General features: G+C 33.1%; 1 protein-coding gene across 1 annotated transcript in view; it reads left to right on the top strand.

Moving 5' to 3' along the window:
* Positions 1-4754: 4754 nt before the first annotated feature.
* The window catches only part of LOC129223645 (intraflagellar transport protein 57 homolog), a 42063-nt gene continuing 21628 nt past the window's right edge, over positions 4755-25189 (top strand). The window contains exons 1-10 of the mRNA XM_054858077.1: positions 4755-4828; positions 5313-5549; positions 14353-14461; positions 14973-15026; positions 15101-15219; positions 15336-15435; positions 16128-16211; positions 19182-19304; positions 19882-20148; positions 23540-23606. Coding sequence (XP_054714052.1) covers positions 5386-5549; positions 14353-14461; positions 14973-15026; positions 15101-15219; positions 15336-15435; positions 16128-16211; positions 19182-19304; positions 19882-20148; positions 23540-23606 — 1087 coding nt within the window. The 5' untranslated portion in view covers positions 4755-4828; positions 5313-5385. The remainder of the gene's footprint in view (positions 4829-5312; positions 5550-14352; positions 14462-14972; positions 15027-15100; positions 15220-15335; positions 15436-16127; positions 16212-19181; positions 19305-19881; positions 20149-23539; positions 23607-25189) is intronic.

Genomic DNA, 25189 nt, shown 5'->3' with positions numbered 1-25189 from the left:
ATAAGAAAGAAAGTAATTTTAGATCCATCGTGCTGACCGCGCGATATTATTGAGTTCCAACAAATTTTTCGTATCAATGGCCCCAAACTAGCTAACTGCCGGCATCCACCCAGTCGAATACTCGGGGTCTGTTAAATCAGGCGAGCGAACTGCGAGAGATGGACCACTAGCGCCACCATTGGCGATGGAATAATCCGGTCACTTTTTCGCCCCGCTGCCAAAGGAGATGAGGCTCCTTCTTTTAGCCTCCCTGCACGGAATGAAACAGCAACAGCGAAAGGTCGTTCAAAATGTAAACAAAAAACGTAGAAAATCATGTGATCATTATTGACTAATAGGATGCGTAGTGTGCTGGCAAAGTTGAGAAACCACGAAGTTGGGAAACTCCGGGGCCTTTTTCGCCGGTGCGTGACCGGTGAATACCGAATATTTCACCTCGTGGTTAAAATCTCAACCCCGAGTTAACGAACCTCGTGGTTAAAGGCGTATGGTTAGGTTAACGGTGAATTAGGCGGTGATTCATGAGAAGGAAAAGTTGTGTATTGAAAATCATTACTTTCCATGTGAATGTGAAAGGTTTACTTAGACATCAATTCACTAATTAAAAACCTTCTGCTTAAATGAATGTCTCAGTTTGAAACTCGCTGTTTATAGGAATTTTACTGATATAAAGCAGTAAGATTAGTCGCAGTTATTATTTGAGTTGTGAGTAAGTACTTTTATAAGATAAACATGAAATTAATTCTGGTTTGAATAAAAGTTTTGTCAGATAATGCTACCCCAAAGATAAGCAATTAATTGCCCAGACCTCTCTTTTCTTACTCTTGTTGTAACTTTCCTCAAAAAAATAGTTTTTTTTTTTTTTTAATAAGGTAGTTTCCGAGTAACTTTCTTAAAATCAAGTGCTAGTTTCATATTTTAACGAAAAGTTTTTTTTTTTTTTGCCTCCAGTAATTGGTCAGAAGCATGATTTCTCTATTAGCAAATGTTGAACTTTTTTCACATCAAGAGCATGAAATTGCCACTCCCCAGCAAAATGCTGCCCGGGGCGGACCAACCCCTCCGTCCCACCTTAGTTACGCCACTATGCAGAGGTCGTGCAATGCTTAGGAATACACATAGGAGGGTATTCATCTACCTAATGGGGGAGAATGCCCCATAAGGAGTTTTCCTTATACAACTCCATAACTTACAACAGATCTTTGCAAAATTTGGCGTCTTTTTGCGATTTTTAATTTGTGGTAATTCCTCTGCTTCCTGTTATCATACATAAAAAATAGTTTTCTCATATGTATATTATTTAGATGTGTGTAACATTTTCTGTCTGGCCACGGATTGTATGGAAAGACAAACATCCGTTTTACAGCCGGAAATGTACAAATCTATTATTTTTTATCGATGCCAGCTTTTGCAGAAGCAGTCTCATTCAAATGAGTGGAATACGGGCAAAAAATTTTTACTTTTCCCCCTTATTCACATAGATTCGTCTTATCTGGACGTATAAAAATTCCATGCAATCCATGGTTGGACAGTATGTACTTCGGACAATAATTTAGGTTAACTTTTTAGTTCTGAAAAGTAATGACTAGACCATAATTATTCAATTCCCCTCCCCCTCTCTTTATTTCTTTTACTATTTGTGTATTAAAAAAAAACTTTGGAAGGATATTTGTTTTGGATATTAAATTCAATGCCTCTTGTAACAGTTCCGTATTCTTGTAACGGCTGCATATTAGCCATTTCCCATTTTTCAAAAAAGTACTTATCAGACTAAAGTAAGCAATAATTATTTCAATCAAATTCCAAGACGTTTTTTTTTTTTAAATTGTTGGGAGAAATGCTTTGATTAACTGAAAATGGCCATCTTTTTTTTAACAACAGCTCAATGCAAGGTTTCCAAGAGAAAAAGCTATAATTCAAAAATCAATTCCGATCACCCCTCCCTTACATCCACCCTTACTCGAAACAACTTCGAGATGAAGAGATAACTAATTCCTGCTCAAAGGTAAAAACGTACACTGTGTTCAAAATGAAATATATATGCATTGCCTTCCTTTTGATACATCAAATAAATGCCAAACGTATTTTTTCAATACTGCATTTGTCTATAAATCCTCACCCCAGGAGTTAACTAGAATTTTCTCGAACATTAATGCATAAAGGCGCTCAAAAGACATTTGCACAATGGCGCGGATCAGGCTTGGTGCGGGCCTGCATACACGTAGATTTGCACATGTGTTAAATGTAGCCACCCCCCCCTCGAAAAAATATTTCAACACCACTGTTAGTATTATTCCACAATAACATGCAAAGCAGTTCTAAAAAAATATACATTTTGATACATCACTACAAGCATTTTATTATGCAGTGAAACCTCTCCGAGAAGCCACCCCTTCGTTCAGTGAAAATGTGGACACAGAAGGGGTGGCCATACTTAAGAGTTTCCATTATTGAACTGGAGCTGTACTATGAATTATATAATTCAACACTTTTTAATGATGTTTCAAGAAAATAAAGGGGTCAACGTACACAGGTTTCACTGTATCACTAAATGAAAAAATGCTCCTCATCGAGTTCTGAAAATGTAATAGCAATAACACAGCAAAAATTATCAACTGTTGTTTTCCGAGCGACTATCAGAAAGAAAAACTTTTGCACACTGAGAACAGTGGTGTTCCCATAGGGTATATTCCATGTATGCCGTATATTCTCAAATATTTTTTAGAAATATAGCGTATACCTTCAAGTTTCAAAAATTTCCATATAAAGACATATTACGTATATCGTTGCCTCAGAGCAACACTAAGACATCTAATCCCCTAAATAACACTAAGATATCCTACTGTTGCTCTGAGGCAACGATTTGATCGCATACAAATATTGTGCGTAATGGATTACTGGGAGAATACCCTCAGAAAAATAGATGGGAACATCACTGTATGAGAATAATTTGCACAAGCCAAAAACCTCATTTTTGAAATTGATTAAAATAAGCAAATAAATAAATTATGTTTCAGTATTCTAAAAATTATTTTATTTAGGAAATCCTTGTGCAATTTCATTTTTTCATGCATACAACAGCAGCATGATGTGATAAGATCCTAGAACATAGACCATTCTATTTTTTAAATTAATCTTTGAATTTCAGGGGGGGGGGAGGGAATGCTTGTTCGATGAACCCAGAATTATCTTCTATTTATTTTTTTAGCCTGGCTTAATTGTGCACATGTTATGTATTGAATATGCACACAGATTTTAAAAAAAAAAAGCGGTAAACCATTACCGCGAAACACGGGAAAGCACTGTTTCGCAAATTTAGAATTTTTTACTTCTATTTTTAGCGTGGCTCAAAAAAAAAAGATTAAAAAATAAATCAGCGCTATCCAAGACATGTTTTCTAAAAAAATAAACCTTCAACATTTACGGAAAACACTTCAATTCTTTAACAATTAAAAAAAATAGTAGGAAATAACAGAAGATTCAACGGAAACAAATATAAACAAACAGGTACAGACGCCCTGTCAAAACACCGAACCGGTTACGAAATTTGCATACGCTTCCCGCTTTCCGCCTTCGTGTAAATGAGCAACGATTTTCCTCTGACTTGTGACGTCACATGTCTGCCGTCCGATGTCCGAAAACGGGAATCGTGTAAAAGGGGTCTATGGTAAGTGAAAACGAAACACAATGTGATAAATATAAGCTATAAACTAGATCAACGCTTGTAATAAATAGCACTTTCTTGTAACATTATTTGTAATTGTTCACTAATAACTAACGATAAACAATTTTTTTTTCTCAATATACAGAGTGTTAATATTTTTTCTAATCGTTTTTAAAGATAAATCCAACGAAATAAAAAGAAAAAAAAGGTTATTTCAGCAAAAGTAATTAATTAAACAAAAACGAAACTAAATATTGGTGCACATAATACAGTGAACTATATTAAGTTATATGAGCTAATATCGCACGAAATTTGTGTGTGTGGGGGGTGGTGCAGGATAAAGAAACTCGGTGTAACAGAACCAAATATTGGAATAAAAGAACCAAGTAATTATTTTAAGTGAAAACGAAACTTAGCTTGATAAATATAAGCAATAAACTAGATTAACGCTTGAATTAAATAGCACTTTCTTGTAAGATTCTTTTTTAATTGTTCGCAGTTAACTAACGAAAAAGCAGTTTTTTTTCAATGTTCAAAGTATTAATTATTTTTTTTCTTATCGTTTTTAAAGATTAATCCACCAGAAAAAAAAGGGGGGAAAAACGGCTTTTTCAGCAGAAGTAAACAAAAAAAGAAACTAAATATTATTGCACATATTACTGTGAAATATTTAATTTTAAATGAGCTTATATCATGCAAAATTTATGCGGGAGGGGGGGGGGAAGAGGGTTGATCGAAGTTACTGCATAAATTAATTGGAGAAAAAGAACTAAGGAGAAAGAAGATCGAGGACACACAGAATTAATGTCTAAATTCTAGAACAAATATAAGAAAGAAAGTAATTTTAGGTCCATCGTGCTGACCGCGCGATATTATTGAGTTCCAACAAATTTTTCGTATCAATGGCCCCAAACTAGCTAACTGCCGGCATCCACCCAGTCGAATACTCGGGGTCGGTTAAATCAGGCGAGCGAACTGCGAGAGATGGACCACTAGCGCCACCATTGGCGATGGAATAATCCGGTCGCTTTTTCGCCCCGCTGCCAAAGGAGATGAGGCTCCTTCTTTTAGCCTCCCTGGAATTAACGAACCAAAACAGTGTTACTATGACAACAGATAAGATTTTTGTCTAGTTCGAAACGAGACAATTTATTTGTTTATTAAGTAAGATTTCAAAATAAAAGAGTTCATGAGTTTTTTTTAAAAAAAAAGTAGTTTTATTTTGTTGGTACGAAGTATGTTAAGTTTTACATCCATTTTGTTTCCTCTTATACAATTTTCTATAAGAATATTCACATAGCCTTTAGTATTTATGCGTCATTTATGCCTTGTTAGCCTAAAATGATTTAATTTTGAGCCTAAATTTAGTATGAAACATGAAAACTTTATTTTATTGTTAATCCATAGATATGGTGCAATATGTATTGGTGCAGCATGTACCCTAAAAAGTTGTTAAATTATGCAAGTAAAAGCTACAGAATATATCATTAAGATTTTCTGTAGAAGAACTGTAGCTTTGATTTAAATACTAAAACTCTTTTTGAAAGCATTACATTTGAATGTATTTAATGAAATTTAAAACGAGTATACATTTTTTCTTCTTTAAGATGGAAACTATTGGCATTTACGATATGTATCTTCATTTCAGTGACTGAAATGTGTCCACTACTAGTGAAACTCAAGTAATATTTTTGAAAATCGCAAGACTCTTACAAATTTGAATGGAGGAAAGAAGGCAAAGCAGAGGTGATGCAATGGCAGTTGATGGTGGGCCAGGATTTGCGTATATGATGTTCGTACTGATGGAGAACCTTTTAGACAAGCTGAAACTCTTAAATTACGATACAGAATTCACCCAGGAATTTAAAATAAAGCACATTAATAAGTATATTTACATTTATTTACTACACATTTAATTATATAAACCAAATATTATTTGAAAATAATGACAATTTGTTTGTTGAGAAATTGGGATTTCATCATGGGCGGGATTTTATCACAAGATAAAGGCACCAATCCTGCTTTATCTCTGAGCAATAATTTAAAGTTTTAGAATTGATTATGGCATGTAGCGTTTGAGTAATCCCCGGTTGGAAAATGGGGAAAGAACAGTAATGTAGATGGACTTCGGTGCCCCCCCCCCCCCCCCTGCAAGATTAATGAGTGTGCCCCTATAAGAAGTTTTTTTATTATACTTTTAACAGTGTCCTTTTTCGGAGCGTGTGGTCTTGCACCTCTTCTGCCCTCACCCCCCTCTACACAGGAGGCAGTGAGTTGCAGGAGTGCTATGCATGCCACTTGCAAAGAGTATATTTTTTTATCTTTACTAATAAGAAAGCTGAAAGTCTCTCTGTCTGGATGTCTGTAAGATGTCTGGATCTCTGTGACGCACATAGCGCCTAGACCGTTCGGCCGATTTTCATGAAATTTGGCACAAAGATAGTTTGTAGCATGGGGGTGTGCACCTCATAGCGATTTTTCAAAAATTCAATGTGGCTCTTTTTCTATTCCATTTTTAAGAACAAAATTATCATAAGATGGACGAGTAAATTACGAAATTATCATAACGTGGAACCGTAACATGGGCACAAGCTAATTGGCGAGATATGAAATTATCATAACGTGGAATTGTAACATGGGTACAAGCCAATTGGCGAGAAAATTCACCATACAATATTTGTAAATATACAGGCAAACCAAAAGGCCTTTTAATTTTTCTATTACGGGCAAAGCCCTGCGGATACCACTAGTACTTAATATTGCATTAGATTCAAAAACATTTGCTGCTTTAATGCTGCATGAAACAATGTTACTGAGTACAAGGTTCAAGGCAGGAGACCTGCTGCTGATGCAGAAGGCATATGCATTAGTATTAAAATTTTTCTTATGTATATCAATTTCTTTGTGCTTTGTATTGCTCCTGTCATCCTGAGTCTAACACCATAGATCTTGTGATGCCTATGACAAGCTTTGAAGTTAATTGAATTGAATGCTTCTCAGTTCATGTGTGTGTTCCCCCCCCCAGCAGTACAATTCCTAGAAAGGTGTTTTGGTAATGACAAAGCTGATTTCTCAGAATGAAATTCACCTCAGATTACATCTTTAGTATAAAAGCAGTGTTTAGTATAAAAGCTCTAACTGCATAAATTTCATTGTTATACTAGCCTGCGTGCCCGGCGTTGCACGGGCTACTTAAAAAATGAAAGAGATGTCCAATTGATGTTTTTGTATTACTCTGACATCAGTTTCTAAAGCGCTAAGGAGTAAATAAATACGCGTAATGCAAGGTTTGTAAAACACCAGTAGAGCATATTTTTGTCAAAATTCTCTTAAACGTTAATCATAGTCATCAATGATACAAGTTATGAGTATTTTCAATTAGCACAAAAGATGAAAATATATGCATTATTAACTATAATCTCTGGTCACTTTAAACTGAATTAAATCTGCTAGACTATATCTGAAATATTTATGTACAATTACGATCATCTTTTTACATAAAATGACACACACATTTTGATTGATTATGTGAAACTAAAGCACCAAGACTAAATAAATACCAATAAGCATTAATTAAATACCAAGTCATCAGATTCCAAGATAGCTTTAGTTAAAATCCTTAAAAACAATTTTTTTGTTCAACTCTGTTTCACTTAAAGAAATCCAAACAATCTTAATTTAACATGTTCTTTTAACGATACAAATTGTATTTCAAAAATAGAAACAGGAAAGAAAAAGAAAGTTGTTGCAATTCGAAAACTCACCCATGTAACGGGAAAAAGTTCAACAAAATAAACATAATTAGTCACACATCCTAAATGTATCAAAATATGAGGCCGGTAAATGATAAACTTACACTACAATCAATAAACATAGCTAAAGAAACAACTTTTATATGAGGAAAAGAGTTAAGAACGTTGAATGTAAAAAATAAAAAAAAGGACAGACGATAAAATAAAGGCTATATCCGAATAGAACAACCAATTTTAAACTAATTTGAAATGAAATTCTGGATGGAAACGTTGTTTTAAGATTTGGACAGCAGCCAAAAAAATCTCTTTTAAAACAATTATTAGAATTTTATTTGCTCATACGCAAAATGGCAACAGGAAAGAAATAAAAATTCCTGAATAACGTTTTGTTAATTAACGTTTTAATTAATATCTCCACTAATTAAAGTCGTACAATTACGAGATTGGTTCTGTTGTTTTCTTTGGAAAATTTCGAATTGATCGGTATCTTGTTCGACTCTCGATTCGCAGCGGTTCTCGAGGAGATCGATCTTCAGACAGACAGACAGACGGACGCGAACAGATTTTAATATTATAGTGGATTGTTTTCATTGAGTTATTTCACAAGCAATAAGCTAGGCAACCTTATTAAAGCGTTTTGTTTATGACTTTTACTCTTTATTTATGATAACAGTTTTTCGAAACTGGATGAGGGTAAATTATTCATTTTTGGCGCCTTTTCAGCCTCTGGTATCAATGCTTAGGAACTGGAAAAAGGTAGGTAACCTTGCTTTAGCATTTTATTCACAGCTTTTACTCTTCATTTATGACAACAATTTTGAGAAACTCGGTGAGGGATAAATTATTTCCCTCACTGAAAACCTTTTATCTCCTGACAACCCTGATTAGGGACGTGAAAGAGGTAGACAACCTTACTTAAGTTTTTATTTCCATCTATTACTCTTCATTTATGATAACAATTTTTGGAAACTCGATGAGGGTAAATTGCTCATTTTTAGGCATCTTTCAACCCTTGTCAACCCTGATTAGTTCACGTGAAAGAGGTAGAAATTCTTACTTTCGCGTTTTATTAACAACTTTTACTCTTCATCTATGGTAACAATTTCTGGAAACTCGATGAGGGTAGGTCAAGCCTAGTGGGATCTTAGACTGTAATTGTTGCTGGTCGTCACTTTTGTATTTGTATTTTTTATAGTTCTGTCAACAAGGTTTAATTCTAACATTAATTTATGTATATTTTTTAAAACATTATAACACAAATTGGAAACATTAATCTTATAATATATTATTGACAGTGTGAGTTTGAAAATATTAGGGTAACATGGTATCACATGGGGATATATTTGAACTGTAAGGGGGTCGGTTCAAGATTTCCCACTTAAGTTTCTGTAAACATTCTTTTTCTGCATCGGCTGTCTGTGGTCTAGTGTTGTCGTACAACATTATGACAGCACGTGAACATTCACTGGGACCACACACAACTGGGTGATTCTCCAAAAACTTGACATTTTCCAATCTTTTTTTTTTTAAATAAAAATGCTGAAAAAATTATACTTACTCTTTGTTAGGAACTCATTAAGAGAAAAATAGAGGGAATTCACTTTAATTATGTTACACTCTCAAAAGAGGGGGTCAGTTATCATACAGCAAGAGACTGACAAGCAGCAACAGGAGAGTTACAAAATGTATTTCTTCATGGGTTATCTAAAATGTAATTATAATACAACCTTGGGTTATCTAAAATGTAATATATAATACAACCTTTTTCTTGAGGTAGAGACTTTATCATATAGCAAAATTGATAAGAGGAGGTGAATTGGATTAAATAGGAAAAAATGGAAAGTTCTGTTTTTTAATTTTTCTCTTTTTTTTTTTTTTGGCATCAAACCCTTTTTCCTTTTTCTTTTACTGGTTTCTATATCCTGTGCATCAGTTTTTATTAACAAGGTTTCTTCTGATTCTGACTCTGAAGAACAGTCTTTTCTGAAAATCTAGGTTCCAAACAATGCTCGTAACAATCTGATAAAAGCAAGTTATTTTCATCGCTAGGAATATATTCCTCTTCAGATAATTCAGACTGTTCATCCGAACAGAATATGTTTTAGATATATGTATGATTCCTAAATCTGCAACAGTTTCAGGAATTCATGTACTGATAAGCTTCTTTGTGAATCCTATATTCAAGTGCTACTGCAAAAAAATGTTTGTGTGAATATCAAGGGACTGAGCTCTCATAGGCGGATTGAGGACTGAGTTCCTGGGGGGCAGGATTTTTTTTTTTAAGCAATATTTTTATTACCCCCCTCCCCACTCCTATGTTTTTGTCTGTTTCCTGTGATGCATAAGTCCATGCTTTACTTTTTTGTGTGTCGTTTTCATTAATGTGTTTTCATGCTGTCCTTTTTGAATTGACCTTAAGAGAGGGAGCTGGCATCAAGAGAGTGACGCAGGGCTCCCTTTTAAGTGGGAAATAGAATATCTCCAATTTTAGGGGACCAAGGGTTTCTCCCCTGGAGGAAATTTTGTAAAATGGATATAAAATTCTGCATTTTGAAGCCTTATAAAGGTTAATTGGATAGACATAGAAATTGATGACTAGATTATACAGTTGTACAGTATTGTTCAAACTTTGTAAGAAACAGCCATTTTAAGTTTGAAAGAAAAAATAAACTAGTTTTCTCATTACAACAACCTTTTTTTAATTATAAGTAGTGCAGAAAATGAAAAGGAATAGAGGTAGTGTATCATTTTTTTGTCCTGGCTAAACAGATTAATCATATGCAGTAGAAGTAAGTGGAGCCTACTTTGTTTAGGATTTTCAAAGACTTATCTAATTATTTTCAAGGACTCTAGAATAAATAAAATTTTTTAACGCACTTCATTTGTACTTTCCAGTCTCTGGTATTTTAGTACTTGATTGTAAATTTTTGCAGTCCTGTTCTAACTTTGGGAGAAATAGCTATTTTAACTTTAAAAGAAAAAAGAAACCATAGATTTCTCATGACAACAACTTTTCTTCAGTTCCAAGTGGGGCAGAAAACGAAAAGAAATAGAGGTAGTGTGTATTTTTTTCCCCTGCTAAACAGATAGACAATATGCAGAAGAAGTAAGATAAAAGCAATCAATGCAAAAGAATTTCCAAAATACTGCATTCAGGATTGAATAAATAGCAAGATATGAAACATGTGAGTCACAAAAATTTATTTCAAATAATATGTTACAAACGTGAGAACCATGATTTTTACATTTTTAATACAGGATGTGGCAAGGAACTGAATTTGACATATGTTGGCATTCCTCCCCCTCTACCATTTGTTAGAAATTTTAAAATTTAAGGTTTGTAGCCACACGTTTCCAAATATTCAAGGTTTTCGAGCACTTAAAAATGAAATTAGTTTTTTCAAGCAATTTCCGTTTTTTAAGGAATAAATCATGATTTTTTTTTTTTTTTTTTGAGAGTTAGGGACCCACTTCAAAGCAGGGGCCCTAAGCAACAGCTTGTTTATCTTATTGGCAAATTCGACCCTATTTGTAATTCACTCCTACCTGTAAATTTTTGCTTCATTTTTTGTAGTTTTTACGAAAATTCGTCAGTTTTTACGGTTAAAGGATTTGTATGATTTTACCCATCTTTGTTAGGTTTTTATAGACTTTTATAAAATTTCAGCAAATTTTTCCAAAACTTTTGATGAGTCAATTATTTAGATTTCAATAATGACAAGGACTGACTCACTTAGACTTAGATGATTATGACTTACCTTACTTTTTAAACAGTATTTATAAAATAAGTAAAATTGTACTCTCCCTCTAAGTAAAAAGATTCATTTAATCAGAACTCTCAGATAACTGAAATTTATTCTCTCTTTCTCAAAAGAGAGAGAGAGAAGGAAAAAAATCTTATGTTTTTTTAGAATTTCTCAAAAGGCCAATTAATATACTAAGAACATAAATATTATGCACAAATAAATACTTGAATTGTGGACACAAATCATATATAACGAGTAGATCGTTCTGTTCGCAGCGAATGGGGGAGGGGGGAGATTTTCCCCTTTGCTTTAGGTTCTAATTTGTTAAAATAATTGTCAATTATTTTAAGTGTTGCAGCTTAATGTATAGCTTGTTTAGCTTATATTTTCATTCATATACTTGCCCAAATGGTTTTCAGTCCAAAATAGTGAATTTAGACACATTTTCAGCACCCCAGTGACAGTTGTATTATTTGTATTCAATGTTCTTTTTTTTTTTTCCTTTTTCTTTTCTCCCATCAGAAAAGGACATTTGCTTTTCTCTTCATTTTCATTGAACTATTCAAAAAAGAAAAAGTCATGTTTTTTTTTTGTTTTAAGATTTTGGATGATGTGTTATTACTACATAAAGTCCTCCCAAAACTGGGGGGCATTGCCCCCTATGCCCCCCCCCCTATAAATCCACCCATGCCCTTCTGAACTATTCATAAAGGAAAAAATATATATATTTTTTTAATTTTTGGAAGATGTGTTGTTACTACATAAAGTCCTCTCAAAACTGGGAGAGCATTGCCCCCCTCTGCCTCCCTATAAGTCCGCCCATGTGAGCTCTTCAATATCATCGAAGGAAAAAACTCAAATGTTTCAAGCAAATCACATGTTTTGGTGCACAAAAGAATTCCAGAAAATTTTTGGAATCCACCTGTTTATATTTACTTCTTTTCAGACCCAAAATAATTTCATGTGTCTAGTCACATGCTTTTCAAATTTACCTTTATCAACTTTTCCCCCCTGTGCAGATAGCAGAAAAATGAAACCATGCGACCAGCAGGTGTTTCGCATTTTCCTAACAGTTCAAAGAATTAAACCTGACTAGCAGGTGCTACTCAAGCCCAAAAGAACATTACTCACCCTGACAACTAATAATAGTTCATAGTACACACAACTGATAAGAGAAAAAGAAGAAAACGGATGCATAAAGAAAGGTTCATTAATCGGTCAAAATGACCGTAGTCAGTCTTTCTAGGTATAAACATTTATAGCGACTATAATAATAATCCTAAACAAAATTTTTTTACTGTTGTAAGATCTTAATAAATAATTAGGAAAAGTCAATGAAGGAAAAAGATTTTGAAAATAAAACGCAGCAAATATGAACATTTGAAAATTGTTTGCAGTCAAAATGACCGCTTCCGTCTTTCTAGTGTTAACAGACACCTCCAATTTCTTCGAGTACAAGTCCCATATAGATTTTTCTATATTATTCACTCTGAATAGCTTACACTCTGAATAAGGGACATTCATTTCTACGGAAAAAAAATCGATTGCTACATTAAAACTTTTTTTAAGCTAGCCATACACAGTATGGTAAAATTTACGAAAAGAAAAGTTACCTTCTCACTACCTGTGAATTGTTTTATGGTTCAGGAAATAAAAACATAAAACAAAAAGGGAATCAGCAATAACATATATTTTGCTTTTAATTTAAAGCAACTACGAAATTTATTGCAATATCACTTACCTTTTCGAGCAACATTTAGATAAACAAATGTCTAACCAATAAATCTCTTTTGGAATGATTCGTCTGAACAACAGCAAAAAAATATTAAATAAATTGAATTATTCCACTGATGCATTTTGTATTTATCATTGGCCAAATTCACCTTTCTTTTTTTCATTCAATCTTATTTCCCAACTAATGTGTTAGAAATAAATCCTTCTATTCTATGGGATGCATTACCAGTGCTTGAGCAAAATGCTAGGAGAGTGATTTTTTTTACACAGGGAGTATGACTTTTTTAGGTCAGGAGTAGGACACTTTTTTAGGACAGGAGTATGATATTTTCCATACAGTTTGCCCAGGATTATATTTAAGATAAATAATGTTATTTTTATATTATGACCTCTTAATTCAACCACACACTATGAGTAGAGTTAAAATTTTTCGTTTATTTAAAACAGAAATATTGTCCATTAGAATGACAGCGAAAATGTTACATACCCGATTCTTGAACATCAAAATGTTAATGAGAACACCAGACAAATCATATTAACCAAATACTCATGGAATCCAACAAAATGGTGATAATAAACAGTTTTGTAGTGCAGCAGATTAAAAATTCCCTTTTTTATCTATAATAATTGAACTCATTCCTAGGACAGGAGAATGACATGAAAGCCTGGGGACAAAGTTTAAAACAATTTACCTTGATAATTTAAATAATTAAATTTATTTAAAGAATGCTAATTTATACCTTTAAGCATGCTTAATTTTGTACTACAAATTGAATTTGTGGAATGTTGATTTACAATTTTTAAATAATTTAAGTCCATTTGAAAAACGGATGGGAACATGCCAATGTGTGACTTTCTGGCAAATGTTTTTTGTAGGAAAAACTAAATGAGTTATTGTTTTAATATGAGTGGAATAGCATCAGATAAGTTATTTCTAAGTATTAAAAAATGGAAAACACTTTCTAGGTTAAACAGTTTTTGTGTTAGGCTACAGGGACATAATATTGTTAGGATTTTGGAGAATCACCCAGCCGATGCAAAAAAAGAACTTTTACGGAAATTTAAGTGGGAAATCTTGAATTTTCCTCCCTATAGTCCAGCTATGTGATCCAGCTAGTTGCTATGTGATCCCACACTTTTGGGAACTCAAGAAGGCACTTTAGGGACAACGATTTCATTTGGACGATGAAGTAAAGGAGTGCATGCGTAATTGGTGCCAGCAGGAGCCAAAGGACTTTAATGAGCACCGAACTATGCAACTAATTTCAAAGTAGAATAAGTGTTTAAGCAGTTTCAGTCTGTATTTTTGAAGAATGTTGAATAAAATATGTTTTATAGCCTCTACCTCCTTATTTATTAACTGCTCCTAATAACTTTGCTTTCAAATTAAGTATGTTTTTTAGTCTTATGCCCCTTCTGATTGGTTATATGTAACTTTCATTTTTCTTCTTCCTAGGCATTATTTTGCAATTCAAACTAATCCTGGAGAGCAGTTTTTTATATTTTCCTCATTGGCTGCTTGGCTGATCAGAAAATGTGGAATGAGATTTGATACTCCTCAAGAAGTAATAATAGATGTCATATTAAATTCTTTAAATATCTTGATTTAAAAAAAAATCCGTTAAAAAGTTTAGAACTCATTTTTGATTGATAAGAGATGCAATATTAGAGGTGGAAAATTAAATCCATTGCCTTTAATAGCTAGTGATTGTGACAATTTAGTACTCCATGTCATTATTTGTGATGTGTTAGTTAACCAATTCTGACAAAAAAACCTCTTTCAAGCTCTGCCTAAGTGCAACAAAATGAGCAATTACATCTTTTTTAACCACTTTGTGATCACTAAATAGGTAAATCACAATCCTTTTTTTTTTTTTTTACTGCCTTCTGAAACTGATTGGAACTGCACAAAATTTTTATTTAAATTTGAGGCTCATTTTTGGAGAACAAATTAATGGCACCAGACCATGCAAACGTAGATTTGTGTAATGTTTAATTTATTAACTGACTTAGTCATTGATTGTTAAATAGTCCAAATATATATGCAGTAATATTTATCGGTGCTTTTTTATTTAGAGTGATGATCCCAATGGTACCATAGCAAGCATACTGGAGCAAGTTAGGCAAATGGTAAATATTTATTTAGGTATTTATATTGCATCTAACCAGTATTTTGTTTCATCAATGAAATTTCCATTGTTTAGGGTGTGACTGTAGATTTCCCTCCGAGCAAATTAAAGCAAGGATGGGGCGAACAAGTCATTTTTGTTCTTTCACGCCTAGCCGATCAAGCGCTCATGAAAAACGCTTTCAATTGGAAAAGGTTTTCATTTTCATAATAAGTATCGAATAGCTTTTTCAAGCACATTTCATAGTCAATATTTTAATCAACATAATACAGTGCACTTGCATTGCTGTTGATCATTTTTAATCTTTCAGACCAATAATTTTGCCTGAAGATGACGATGGCAATGGTGAAGAAATGGGTGCTGATGATGCTGAAGTAACTTTAGAAAAAATTGAAGAAGAAATGATTGCAGTAATATTTTTGTATACTTGAAATTTACTAATTCTGTTCTTTACATTATTTGCAGCTGCAAATTTATTACATTTATTAAATTAAAAATTAAAAATTTTTAATTAACTTTGAAACATTATTACTTTAAGTATCATATAAAAATTATTTTATTTTTTATGGAAAATGTACTCTGTCATAACAATTAATGAATTAAAGATATAGAAGTTTGTTTTCTTTTAAATCGATACTACAATGTGCCACAGTTAATATTTCATTATACTTCTTTGTAATATGCGTGCTACTGGTTGACCATCCCTTATTTACAGACATCATATGCTGTAAGAAATAAATCTGGACATAGATGCAAAAAAATGCAATTTATTCCTACAAAACAAAAAGTACACATTTTGTGTTTAAAAAATGAACCAAAAAACCTTCAGTTTCTTTTTTTTGAATAATGAATGATTTTTATTTAACCTTATATGTTGACTTTTTCACTATCAGACTTGACTCAAATTGTATCTGTTGCCTAACACTTATGATTAAATTTGTTTACTCTTTTTTTTTTTTTTTTTTTTAATGCAATGGTTTGAAGTTGAACAAGTTATAAAACTTATTGATTTTCTTTATATTTTCTTTCATTCAATTTTCTGTCTATTTTATTCTTATAAAATTGTTGTAGTAACGATGTGTAACAAATGATTAATTTTTAGGAAGCATATGAGGAGGCTGAATCAGATGATGAAGGAGAAATATTGGACTTGGAAGCACTTAGAAATTTATCAATGGCAAAAGAGGTTGAATTTTATTACTTTGGAAGAAAAAAAAAGTGATAATGTATAAATATGCATTTTAAACCTCAGCTACTCAATAAAATCTGAGATTTACTTTTTTTACTCATTTTTTATGATATGTTAAAAGCCATATTTTCCCCCATCGTGCACTGTAACTCATGTCAAGTTATGAGTGTCTATGTAACATAAAAATTGACTTATCTGATCACCTTTAACCCAATGGGAGCAAAGCATATCATTTGTATCTTATGTTTAATTACTTGCTTATTTAGTTATAAGAAAAGAACATGGTAAGCCATATCAACTTCTATAAAGTACTAGCAAAAATACCCGGCTTTGCCTGGGTCAGTAATAATTATGAGAAACAATCGTTACTTGCCTTTGTTTTCTGTTTTAAGCAAAAGAATTTAAAACAAACCTTTTTGACATGAAAAATCGAGCTTCTTCCTTACTCATTAAACTAAAATAGCAATAAGTATAAAGAACAAAATAGTATTCAATTAAAGCACAACATTTAGGCATATACAAATTTGAAGAATTTCCGAAACATGAAATTAAACTTTACATGTTTAAAAAGATTTATCTGTTAGTACTTTTTTTTTTAAATCTAAAACCTTCTCTGTATGGCTATTGATGTACGAACTGTTTTAAAAAATGTAGCCGCCAGTGTTCCACTTACACTTGCTTTAGTTATTTTGGGAAATTTCAATTTTTGTGAGCACTTGGTGCGGTTTAAAATCTTACCAAATTTGCGAGAATCATTTTGGGACACTTTCGATAATGCTCCCCCTACTTACTAATTTTTATTATAGAAATATTGTTGCCAGATGCTGAGATACTTTTGGTAAAAATAAAATGTCGCTAAACAGTTTCATCCGAAATGTTTCCAAAATAAGTAGTAAAATTTGGCGATTGATTGAAATCGTGCAAAAAGAAAAATTAATGGAAGTTTTTGTGCGGTTTATGGATTTGCCTAATTTAGTTGTTGAATTATTTTACACAGTATTTTTTTTTTTTTTTTAAGTATCTTTGATTGGCGATATTTTGTTTATATGGTGAAAGCTGAGAAACATTAATACGTAGTCTTTGGGCTCAAAAACAGCGACAGTGGAAAAAACTGCCAAATGCATCAGCTACTGAAATCTTTCTGAAAAAATTCTGGCGATATTTCTGCTGGTTGGTTGGATATAGTGAGCAAGTGTCCAATCAGCATAAATAATAATAATAAACCATTAATTACATAAGTTCCGTTTAAAAGTAAAATGATCAGCCAAATCGATTTATTTTTAGCCAATCTTGTGGAAAAACATTACTTTAAAATTTGACTTGAGAAAAGCCTCAAAAAGTCAGACGAAACGCAAAAATATTCAACAATACAACAATTCTTGGGAGTTGAGATGACACACTAAATAATGACTTGGGTTGATGAAAGCCTTCGAACAGGGAACAAAAAAGCTCATAACTCGTTTTTTATACAACTTAGAAACTTCGAACAGATGCTATCTTCAGCAGAAAAATTGGCGCTTTCGATGGACATATAATGTTAATATGTGCACGTTTTTTTCCACCCCCATATTGAGGCATTTATGCGAAAATTGGGACTAAAATTGGAATAAAAAGGGAACTATCATTCGGATTTTTTTCGAACTGGGCTATAAACCTTCCCAGTACCAAACTGAACAAACGTTGAAAGTTTCAGCCAAATCTGCCGGGTAGTTTCTGAGATCTTAGGGAACAAATTTACCAAACTCCATTTTTATATATATAGACTATATTGTCGCCTCAGAGTAACAGTATCTTAGTTTTATTTCTGGGATTAGATGTCTTACTGTTGCTCTGAAGCGATGATATAAAACCTTAATTAAACTCTATATAGATGACACCCTTAGATAGAATCAACAAAAAAAAAGCTTATCTTTTTTTTTTTATCTGTCAACAATCTATTTCATTTCAAAATAAAGCATAAAATTTCTAAGCTTACGTTGTGCATATTTATTTTCAGATTTTTCTGATGACTATTGTTTAGATGCAAATATTTTTAAATCCTAGACGCTAAAAAAAAAATCCGACATTATGCTTACAATACTTCCCATAATATAGAGGAAAGAACAGCATTGCATGCGCAAGGGTGTCCATACCCCAAAAGCACCCCCTGAAATCATATAGATCACCCTCTAAGAAGAGGAAATCTCCTCCTCCCCCCGGGGAGTAGGGGGAGGGGAGGTTAGAAGGCTTAGAGTCTTACCCTCTAACCTCCCCTCCCGCTAAATATTTCATAGACAGTCTGTGCCATGATCCCTCTCCTCATAAGCACCTCTGGTATGCAAATCAAACTAGGCAAGAAATTATTTAAAAGATATGAATTAGATATGAAAGAGATGTAATTAAAAAAAACCTAAGCACCTTCATATCAAGTTCAATATAGTCTAAACCAGCAAATTGCAGATTGTTTTAACTCATAGATTGATGTAAGCCCCATACCAAGGACGGATCCAGCTTTTGGTTTTGTAACAGGTAATTATGGTAAGGGGATTAGAAGTGCAATATTTGGGCACAAGTAGAGGATCCGGGGAGAATCTTCTTAAATATAAGTTCCCAGAACAGTTTTTAGCTTTGTTTGGTCACTTGATGGGGGCCATAACCACCCCTCTGGATCCATACTTGCCTCATGCAATACAACTTTTGAAATATGAATTGTTGTGTACAAATTTTGTCATGGTAAACTTTCATATATGTAGGTTTATGGCATCATTTGAAATCTCATGACATTTCTGGTTCTAACAGCTTTGTGTGCAAGATGCATACATATATTTTTTTAATTTTAGAGAGGTTTTGAGATTAAGCTTTTATTGCATATTGTGTTTCTTTATTTTCTGTCAACTTTAAAAGAAGCATAAAACTATTTCTTTGTTTCAGTTGAGTTTGCTCAAAATCTCCTTTACAAATATTAAGTTCCCTCTTTGTTTTCAATAGGATAAAGGAGAGAAAAACAAACCTGATGAAGTGATGGAGTCTAATATTGATGCTATGGAATGGAAACTTGAAGTTGAAAGAGTGATGCATCAACTAAAGGTCACAGTGCGCAATGATTCAAGGGTATAAAGTTTTACATGTTATTTTTGTGTGAAGTAGCTGGATCATGGCTAATTGAAAACAAGAGTCACTGATAAAACGTAAACTCTTTGTAAAATAAAAATCCTCATAAGAGACTATTAATGGGCATAGCCTTTCTTCTTTAGCCCGGATTAAAAATTTAACTCATCATTATTGGACTCTGATCGATCTATTCCAGTGTTGTGCAACCTACAGCCATGGGCCAAATGCGGTCCGCAAAGCTAGCCTGTGTCGTATGTTGTATTTTTCAATACTAGAAATCAAAAACCAATATTATTTACAATGTCAAATATTTGGAGCCAAATAGCTAGAAATTGGTTTTGGAAAACAAATAGAGTCAAGTAATAATCATCAAGTAATGGTAACAGAAATTCTTGGTTGGTGATTTTATTTCCTATTCTGTGTTTAATCAAGATAATTAAGTTTTTTTTTTTGTTGTTGTTGATATTCTGAAATTTATTTATTTGTGGCCTGCCCCACAAAAATCATTTTAATATGAGGTGTGGCTTTTTTGTGTTGTAAGATTTCTGTATCTAAACTTGGACTATTTGGTTTTCAGGATTGGCGAAGTCATTTAGATCAAATTCACCAGCATCGAAAGAACATCGATGAGACCTTATCCAGTACAAAGCTCCAATTGGATAAACTTCATTCTGACATCAGCCGTTCTTTAGAGAAAATAGGCAGCAGGGAAAAATATTTGAACAATCAGTTAGAGCAGTTGGTATTGGAGTACCGCACTGCTCAAGATCAACTCGCTCAAGTGAAGGAACAGTATAAATCTGTTAGTGGTGGTGTCACAGAAAGATCACGTATTTTGTCTCAGGTAATTTTGTGCTGTAGATCACAAAATTTTCCTATTTATTTTTTTAATTTAGTGTTGCTGAGAAATGGCATAGTTTATGTTATGAAAAATACTAGAAATACTTAAGCTTAAATAACCATGTTTAAAAGTAAGCAAGTGTATAACCACTTTTCCAAACATTTAAATCGCCACAGCAATCAATATCAACTGACTTCAAAAATCTTTTAAAACTGTTCATTATATGAAAAGCAGGCTTAAAGTAGAACCAAATACTTTATTTAGTCATTGTTTCACTAGACAAGTTGATCAAAAGAAATTTTTGTTGAAAATTAAACAGAAAGCAGTCAAACTTTCATGCAAAAAAAAAAAATTAATAAATTTCGAATTGATAATGTTTTTCAAAAGTATATTACGTATATTAATATTGTAAAAGGGGAAATTGACTTTCAGTGAATCTGATCTCAGTAGATGGCAGCACTATGCAATGCACGCTTGCCGAGGAGAGACGACGAATCACAGCCATTTTATCTTGTTACTAGGCGCCTCTGCTGGCCTATGGGATTTCAAGAATTTTCCCGCCTTCCAGTCTTCCCTCTACGAAGAGTCATATTTCTTGCAGCATTCTGCTTGCTGTTGCCCTTTTCGCTGGAAGAATGATTCCCTGCTGGTGTGCGCCAGAAGAAAGTTCATCTTCGACGTGGAAAAAAAAAGGTTGATTTTTATGTGGAAGAAAGCCTAAATTAAATTCATATCAAGGCCATTTCTAACCAAGAATTTGCTTTCTCAAAATAGTCAACGGTAGCATGGATGAAAATAGATTGCGGCATGGAGAAAAATAGTAGCTAAGACGATCCCGATCCGCCGTCTATACGGTAAGCATCATGCTAAGGGACGAGGATGCTGCGCTTGATAATGTTGCGGAATGAAGTGATAATTTTCGTGCATCGAACGTGTTCCAAGACTGTGCCCATTGAACGATTGGATGTTCAGAAATGAACTGATAATTTTCGCGCATTGAACTTTCAAGTCAAAGACTGCTCATCAAACCACCGTTAACATGAGAACATTCTATTTTATTCAGATGTTATAATTACTCCTATAAAATAAGGGTGCACCCTCGATAGTATCAATGCATTACATCAAATATACATATGTCTTTAACAATAAACAGATGTGGTACAGTCTGAGTAAAAACTTTAAGGCCAGTAAATTTTTTTGAGAAATTGGACATGCCTTTAACTGAGGATCAAATCATAATTTGAGTGAAAATTATTAACCTTAAATACAAGCAAAAAACGTCAAAGCAATCATTTGTAATTATTTTATCATCAGAAAATACTACAGATCACTATTTGAGCCTAAAGGAACTGAGTAAAATCTTTAAGGCCAACATAGAAAAAAGAATAGGAAGAAAGAATAACAAGCATTTAGAATCTTGTGCAGGAGCCATTTCTTCGAATTACTTCAAATATTCTTGTCTGCATAAATGAAACTAGTTTTTGACAAAGTTCGGGATTTGTTTTATACCATTCATCTTCGATACTAGATTTCAGTTCTATTGATGATGTAAAATGTCTCCCATTTGCATAAACTCTTCTTGCTAAGTCGCCAAATAAGTACTCAATTGGGTTGAGATCTGGAAACTTAGCTGGCCATTTCAAAGTTTCAACATTGTTGACTTTTAACCAATTATGTGTACTTTTACTCGAATGGGTAGGTGCATTGTCTTGCTGATATATCCAATTTTCTCCAGCAATATATTCAGCATTTGGTAAAAGATGACTTAAGAGGACATTTTGATATGCTTGTGAATTCATTTTACCCGAAACAAACGCAGTTGAGTCCATACCATTGTAAGAAAAGCACCCCCAAGTCATGATAGTGCCTCCAACCGATTGGCGCTTGGAGAATATTTTCCCTTCGTAAATCATGCCAATAATGCTTCCATCCATCTGGTCCATCCAAGTTCCACTTCTTTTCATCAGAAAAAATATTTGTATCCATTGGTTATCCCAGGTCATGACTTTTTTGGCTGAAGTTCAAACGCTCTATTTTATGCCTTTTCAGTAAATGTGGCTTAGCCAATTTTGCCACGTAAACAAAACTTTCACACCTTCTAAATGTGTTATATATCGTTTTTTGACAAACATTTGGGCCTGTCACCTGAATAAGTTTTCTAGTTGAGTACTTCCCAGTTGATGTAAGTTTGCAAACACGTCTTTCATCATGTGAAGACATAGCTCTAGGTCTTCCTCCGGAATTTTTTTATCATAATTGTCTTTCAATCTCAATAAATTATTGACCACAGTCTTTAATCTTCTTATTTTTTTCGCAATAGTATGGCTACTCATCCCTGTTGGAGAAAAAGCTTCAATATGCCCACTTTCACAATCAGTTAACTTCTTACCTTTCGACATCTTCACAAAGATCACCGAAAATTCGAAGAAATTAATGAAAAAACTACAAGTTGAAGGGTTTCCAGAATCTCATTTACTGCTGTGATATTTATTCCAGTAAATCTACATTTAGTATTTATGAAATACTGGTGGCCTTAAAGTTGTTACTCATGCTGAAATACTAACTTTGAATATACTACTACTTTTCTGGTAAAAGCATACTTTAAAAAATTTAAATATTGCGTTATTTCTTTCAAATGAACATTAATGATTACTAGTTCAGCAATATTAAAATCCCTTTAACTTCCTCTTCCCGTATTCTCAAATTTTTTTACTGGCCTTAAAATTTTTACTCAGGCTGTAAGTCAATATTTGCCTATTTTCATTTGTAACTTGCATGCCTCTTCACGGCCATTAGGCCTACACCATTTAATTCTCATGTTTTCATCGTGGTCTGGCATTTCAAATATGCCAGAATGGTATTTTTCACAATGCATATACAGATAAAACGGTATATCAAGTATTGTAATAATTCCACTATTTTTCAACCATCAATAGCCAATAATTTAACACATTCCAAAAATTTAACAAATATTATTCTGTGTTCTATTTTTGAAATAAAATGATTTTGAAAAATATTTAAAAGAGCTTAACTTAGCTGAATTTACAATTCAAAAATTTGATTTCTAATGGAACATAGAAATCAAATTCACGAAATAAAATTTATTAAACTAAACTCAGTGCTGCAACAGCCAATGTGGCCAAGGACGTTTTCCTGACCGATGATTCTGGGGTGCAAGGCAGATGCTCCGGTTAGGTGGTTAACTATTTTATCAAAGAAGAAAAAAACATTATTCTGCCATTGCACTTGCATATTAGATTTGAACATATTAGTTGTTTTTCCAACTGTTATAAATGTATAGCTTTTTATCTCTTACTGGTACGTTTTTTTTTTTTTAATGGCAATTTATAACATTTAAGCTCTTCAACTGAAAGCATTCCTTTTTTCAATCCAGATAACTGAAGAACTAGATCAAGTAAAGCAAGAGATGGAAGAAAGAGGATCTAATATGACTGATGGAAGTATGTCTCGCTTTGCTTTTATTTGCACATATTATGCATAATTTTTATTCTTAAAGTATTTTGATACTTTTCCTTTGCAGTGTACAAACTATTTTGTGCATTAAACTTACAAATTCTATATTTATAATGAAACTAAAAGCCTTGTTAATAAATACATTTAAAATTGAAAACTTTACTTTAACAGCATTTGGTATACAAATCATTAAAATTGTAAACCTAAGTGCAGGTTGGGACGTCAAAAATCAGTTTTTCACATGACATGAGTGGATATTTAATAAGTTAAATTGAAAATTCTTGAATTAAAACTATTTATTATTTTCAACTAATACTGAAAATACCGATATTGCAAAATTGCTCGAAATACCGGTATTCGGTATACTGCTATTGAAATTTCTAATCATATACTATGAATACTAGGGCTCGACCGATGGCACTTTTTGGCCGATGGGCTGATGCCGATTGTTGGCCGATTGTTCAAAGATGATCGATTGCCGATTGTTTTCCTCCAAATGGCCGATGAAAAAAAAAAAAAAACACTGACGGAAATAAATTGATAAGATTGTCAATGATTTAAAGGATCAATTATTCATTTCACTTTACTTCCTTTCTACAAATAAGGACTTGTAATCAAAAAAAAAATCAAATTTCTACCTAATTTCTATTTTACGATCACTCAATTTAAACTTCACAAGTTTTTTCGGCACATCTGTACACCCATATGTACCTAAGAACATATAGATGACCAAAATATCCATTTTGAACATCTCCTTAATTAATTATCGCAAGTTCTCTTGTGATGTCTTCATACACGCAAACGTGCGTCACTCAGAAACGTTATGAAATAGTAAGCTGAAAACTCACACGTACGTAGTATGATCTAAAAGTTTGAGGACAAGCAGTATAAAGCCTTACCCTGAATAGTTCACATTACCAAAGAACATCTATCTACAAAATAATCACCTTGAAAGACTATGCACTTTTGCCAATGTTCGTATAGCTTTTAGAAGCACTCCTGGCAGTCATTTTTCGCAACCTCCTGTAAGGCATCTTACGCTGCCGCTTTCTTCGTCGTGGGGAAGAAGGCGACTTTCATGTTGAGGATGCACGATTTGATTGATCAATGCTCTGATATGACAAACAAATAACATAACGTTTTGTCGGATTTAGCTCCGTGTGACTCTTACCTGTTCCCAGCAAAAAAATTTGCATGCACGCCGCTTTCTTCCGTCAGGAGTACATAAAGCTGCATCATAGTAGGTTACGAAAAAGGCTTCCAGGAGTGTTTCCAAAAGTTATATGAACACTGGCAGAAGTACATAGTCCCTCAAAGTGACCCTTTGAAGGTGGATGTGCTTCGGTAATGTTAACTATTCTGGTAAAGTTTTATACAGCTTGTCCCCGAAATTTTGGATCGTACTACATACATCTATATAGGATGTAGTTATGCTTCTTTTTTTTTTTTTTGACTGTTGTATAATGGTAGAGAAAGAACAACAGCCAAAAAAAAAAGAAAGAAAGGAAAAAAAGGAAGAAAAACAAAGACTGTTTAATAACCAACTGATTTGTTTTTTTTTTTTTAAATT

This window comes from Uloborus diversus, chromosome 1 (genome assembly GCF_026930045.1).
Source record: "Uloborus diversus isolate 005 chromosome 1, Udiv.v.3.1, whole genome shotgun sequence".
In the NCBI taxonomy this organism is placed as follows: Eukaryota; Metazoa; Arthropoda; class Arachnida; order Araneae; family Uloboridae; genus Uloborus; species Uloborus diversus.
The sequence above is the reverse complement of the archived record's forward strand: the minus strand, read 5'-3'. Positions and strand labels throughout refer to the sequence as shown.